This window comes from Gekko japonicus, unplaced genomic scaffold, assembly GCF_001447785.1.
Source record: "Gekko japonicus isolate JY-2015 unplaced genomic scaffold, Gekko_japonicus_V1.1 scaffold463, whole genome shotgun sequence".
Taxonomy (NCBI): Eukaryota; Metazoa; Chordata; class Lepidosauria; order Squamata; family Gekkonidae; genus Gekko; species Gekko japonicus.
This window is the reverse complement of record NW_015160224.1, coordinates 287760-292944: the sequence shown is the minus strand read 5'-3', so window position 1 is coordinate 292944 and position 5185 is coordinate 287760. Positions and strand designations below refer to the sequence as shown.

The 5185-nt window shown below is 48.6% G+C and overlaps 1 protein-coding gene across 13 annotated transcripts in view; it reads left to right on the top strand.

Moving 5' to 3' along the window:
- The window catches only part of FNBP1 (formin binding protein 1), a 173824-nt gene that overhangs the window by 46339 nt on the left and 122300 nt on the right, over positions 1-5185 (top strand). For all 13 annotated transcript variants that reach the window (XM_015411601.1, XM_015411679.1, XM_015411671.1 and 10 more), the window contains exons 3-4: positions 4401-4457; positions 4721-4868. In XM_015411601.1, coding sequence (XP_015267087.1) covers positions 4401-4457; positions 4721-4868 — 205 coding nt within the window. The remainder of the gene's footprint in view (positions 1-4400; positions 4458-4720; positions 4869-5185) is intronic.

The window sequence follows — 5185 nt, the reverse complement described above, 5'->3', positions numbered from 1 at the left end:
TGTGCTTTCTGCGCAATAAATTGTTCTGTCTTGTCTTTTTCTTTGCTTTTAAAGTTCTCTCCTTTGGAGCCTTGTAAAAAAGAAGAGAGATTTATGGGTTATCCAGGCTGCATAGACAAAGGCTCTGCCAGACACTGGGGAAAGCCGGGGAAACGTTCCTGCTAGACAACAGGGCCCGGTAGACTTTTTAAAGTGTGCTTTCGAACAGTTCTGAATTCAGCACCGGAATTACAGTTTGCAAAAATCATGCAAATGAAGCTAGTTTTGCATATGCTTACTTTTTTTGCATAATTAATTCTGAGGGGTAAAGAAGCTCTTCCCCAGCTAGGGTTGCCAGCCTCCAGGTGGTGGCTGGAGATTTCCTGGGATTACAGTTGATCCCCAGGCAGCAGAGATCAGTCCACCTGGAGAAAATGGCCCCTTTGAAAGGTGGACTCTATGGCACTATGCCTCACTGAAGTCCCCCCCCATCCCCCATCCCTGCCCTCTCCAGGCTCTGCCCCCCAAACCTCCAGGCGTTTTGCAACCCAAAGCTGGCAACCCTAAGTCTGGATATCTTATTTAGACAGCCCAGTGAAGAGTATCTCCACCGTCGGAAAGGCAGGGAGGAGAGGTTTGGAACTTGCTATTTTTGCTTTTGTTTTAACTGAAAATTTGTTTTAGCTGTTACCATAAGTAGCCTTGAACCATGAGGAAAGGTGGAATATTAATGTTTTAGTAAATAAAATAAAGAAATTGGGGGGGGGGAGTAGGTGAGAGAAAGCTGAGATTCTTATAAAGAATCCTGGTTTGCTGTATAACCTTCGATCGATACTTTCTGTGTTTGTATGGATTTGTGGCATGCACATAGCTCCAAGTTTAAGTTTCTTACTATAGGCTGCTGCTGGACTAGGCAGATATGCCCCTGTTCTCTTCCTTTAACATCCTGGGAATTCCCTCTGCACTCTGTTTCACTCGGCTTTAATTCTGATCTATCTAGGAGGATTTAGCTAGGAGGATTCTAAAAGTAATTCCCAGACTGGAGCATGTGCAATTTGTGACAGCACTCCCTTCCTTCCTTTTAGTGCATCTCCCCCCCCCCCCCCCCGTTCTGTTCTGCATGCTGCTAAAATACAGCACAAAAGCCCTCTTGAGGCAATCGTTCATATGATTGCATCAAGATACTGGTGTATATTCAAGGGCATCAAGATTGCTTCGTTGCAGCATTTTATCAATGCATGCGTGAGCATCAATACAATAGTGCAGGATGTGTTTGCGTATGCACTGAGGGAACTGAAAACTGGTGGAAGTGGCCCATGCACAATGCTCTGTACAAAATATGGAAATGAAAAGCGGAACAATGGAGGATCCCTAATGCCTTACTTCCCCTTCAGAACACCGCCAGGTAGTTTGAAACGCAAAAATCCAAGGACAGATTTGAAAGAGAAGAATTTATGCATTTCGTTTATACCCAGCCTTCCTCCCCAGTGGGGACCCCAAAGTGGCTGACATCGTTCCCTTCTCCTCCGTTCTGTCTGCACAAGAACCCTGTGAGGTGGGCTAGCCTGACAGTGTGTGATGGCCTAGGGTTGCCAGCCTCCAGGTGGGACCTGGGGATCACCCAGAATTATCGTTCGTCTCCAGACTACAGAGATCTGTTCCCCTGGAGAAGATGGATGCTTTGGAGGGTGGACTCTGTGGCATTACGTACCCCACTGAGGTCCCTGTCCTTCCCAGGCTTCACTCTTAAATCTCCAGGAGTTTCCCAACCTGGAGTTGGCAACCTTACCCCACCACCACTCTTTGTTGGGGTGGGAAGACCTGGCAACTCTAGAAAGGCCCGAAGTCACCCAGCAAGTTTCTTTCTTTTCTTTTTTTGGTGAGTATTTTGTGTGTCTGTATTTGTGTATGCCTGGAAGTCATAGTTGACTTCTGGCAACCCCTAGTTGGGCTTGGACGTTTCAGAGAGGTGGCTTCCTATTGTCTGCCCCTGCCTCCCAGCCCAGGTATTCCTTGGAGGTCTCCCTTCCAAGTACTTGCCAGGGTCGGCCCTGCTTAGCTTCCGAGATCTAACAAGATTGGGCTTGCCAGGGCTATCCAGGTTAGAATCTCAGCTCCTAATTAAATGATACTTACTCTTTGGCTCTGGAGTAAGGTTGCCAGCTTCCAGGTGGGACCTGGGGATCCCCCAGAATTACAGCTCATCTCCAGACTACAGAGATCAGTTCCCCCGGATAAAAGGGATGCTTTGGAGGGTGGGCTCTGTGGCCTTATGTCCCCCCTGAGGTCCCTGTCCTCCCCAGGGGCCACCCCCAAATCTCCAGGAGTTTCCCGACCTCAGTCTGGCAACCCTAACTGCCCCCCATGCTGGTGGCCGGGGAGGGGGACCTGGCTACCCAACTCAGGAGCCACCGGTGGCTCTCTTGACATGCTGCCCGGAGGTCTTCTGAGCACCATTCTCCAATGTGGAGGAGGAGGTGATTAAATTTATACCCCGCCCTTCACTCGGAGTCTCAGAGCGGCTTACAAACTCCTTTCCCTTCCCCCTCCCCACAACAGACACCCTGTGAGGTATCTCTTGACATGCTGCCCGGGGGTCTTCTGAGCACCATTCTCCAATGTGGAGGAGGAGAATATTAAATTTATACCCCGCCCTTCACTCGGAGTCTCAGAGCGTCTTACAAACTCCTTTCCCTTCCCCTCCCCACAACAGACACCCTGTGAGGCAGATGGGGCGGAGAGGGCTCTGACAGAAACTGCTCTTTTTCAAGGACAGCTCTTGTCAGAACTACGGCTTGCCCAAGGTCATCCAGCAGCTGCAAGTAGAGGAGTGGGGAATCAAACTCAGCTCCTCCAGATTAGAGTCCGGGCACTTCACCACTACACCAAACATGGCACCCTCTCCCGTATTTCAGGAGCCAGGGTGAGGCCTTTAGCCCCCGGGGCTTGTGGCTGGCAAGTGATTCCTAACCTGAAGCAGCTGCCTCTCTGCGGTGCGGGCCTCATGCCAGGGGTGGAAATACACGTATTCATTCCAAACTGTTGGTATCATGATCCATGATCTACAAGTAGATTTCTATAGATCATGGTTCAGTATACCAACAGTTTGGAATGAATAAGCCAGGTGCAAGTGGAAGAGTGGGGAATCAAACTCGGCTCCTCCAGATTAGACCAAACATGGCACCCTCTCCCGTATTTCAGGAGCCAGGGTGAGGCCTTTAGCCCCCGGGGCTTGTGGCTGGCAAGTGATTCCTAACCTGAAGCAGCTGCCTCTCCTGCCTCTCTGCGGTGCAGGCCTCATGCCAGGGGTGGAAATACACATATTCATTCCAAACTGTTGGTATCATGATCCATGATCTACAAGTAGATTTCTATAGATCATGGTTCAGTATACCAACAGTTTGGAATGAATACTTATTGGAAACCAAAGAAAACATCTTGTTGTTTGTTGCCACTTAAAAAGTTTGATGACGTTAAGAGGAAGTCTCTTCAAAACGGAATTTGAACTCTGGAGATTTTCGTCAACAACTCATACCGTTATGGTTTTACTTACCTGTTACACTGTCTAATGAGATGAATTGTTCTGATTGTTTCAGAATACTATAAACTTTTGTATTTTTTCACTTGGTGTGAATGAATATATATCTATTTTTGTAATTATATAAGTGCATGTTTTTGCAGCTTTCCTTGTGTTTTTTCTTTCTGTTACTTGATTTCCATTCATGTCAACAGGATTTACAGGTGTTGGCCTCTGTTGGGTTTTGTGGTACCTTTACTGAATTTTATTTCTTGGGTGGTTATGAAATGATCTGTTAACAGCCTGGGTGCTTCAGTCAAATGAGGTAGATGTTTTAAATAGTGAAAACCAGGGGTCATTTCGTAGAAAAAGAGCTAGGGGAACTCATTAGCATAACTCATTAGCATATGCCACACCCCCTGACATCAGGGCCCCGGCGGTGGACCTGCAAGGCCAGCAGGAGTGCGAGGAAGCCCCGCCAAGGCCCTCCCTGGCCCCAGGCAGGCAGGGGTGGGGAGAGGTGGGGAGGAAGCAACTTACCCTCCCTCTTCTCCTGCCTCCTCCTGGCTGAATGAGGGCCGGAAGCGGGGCGGCCGGAAGCAGGGGGCGGGGCTTCGTCATGTGCCCCGCCCCCCTGCACCTCACCCGGGGGAACTGTGTTCCCCCCCAAAATGACCTCTGGTGAAAACAACAGTACTTTTTTGGGGGGGGAGGTCCCGGGCCAGTATCAGAACCCAAAGGCATGCCTAATCCTGCTGCTTTTAGTGGTGGCAGCCCCCAACACTGTGGAGATGTTCACATGAATTATGAACTCTTCCATTCATTTCTGTTTTGCTCTCCCACAAAATACGATGATGAGATTCATTACTTTTTCCTTCTCTCTCTCTCTCTCTTTCATTTTTAGGAATCTTTCGAAGAAATATCAGCCCAAGAAGAACTCCAAAGAAGAAGATGAATACAAGTAGGTTTCTAACCAACCTATACAGGGACAATCCATGGGGTGTGTGTGTGTGGGGGGGAGTGTAGAATTTAAAAAGTATATTCAGAAAATCCTGCTCCAGCGGTCGAAGGTGAGGCAGTCCCAACTCCTGGGCAGAATCTCCTCCCTGGAGGCCGGCAGGGTTGTCAGCCTTTTGGCGACTTCTGGTGAGAGAGGGGCTTCTCCGGCAATCATTTTTTTCCAAAAAATCAACCAATTCCTTTGTGTATCTTTGCGGCTTGCAGATATTCATCCTGTAAAGCCTTCTTAGCCACTTTGAATGAAATGAATGATTACGCCGGGCAGCACGAAGTCATTTCCGAGAACATGACCTCGCAGATCACCACGGAGTTAGCTCGCTATGTGCAAGAACTGAAGCAAGAGAGGAAATCGGTATGTAATGTGTTCGGATCCTTAGAAGGTTTGCAGTTTCTTTGTATTTCCCATGCACCTCAGTTGACATCCAGTTGACATCAGTGTGGTTTTTCTGTAGGTCCTTCTGTGGAGGTTCAGCTTGGTGTAGTGGTTAAGTGCGCGGACTCTAATCTGGGAGAACCGGGTTTTATTCGCCACTCCTCCACTCGCAGCTGCTGGATGACCTTGGGCAAGCTATAGTTCTGATAAGAGCTGTTCTCTCAAGGGCAGTTCTCTCAGCCTCACCTACTTCACAGGGTGTCTGTGATGGGGCGTATAAGGGAAGGAAATCGTAA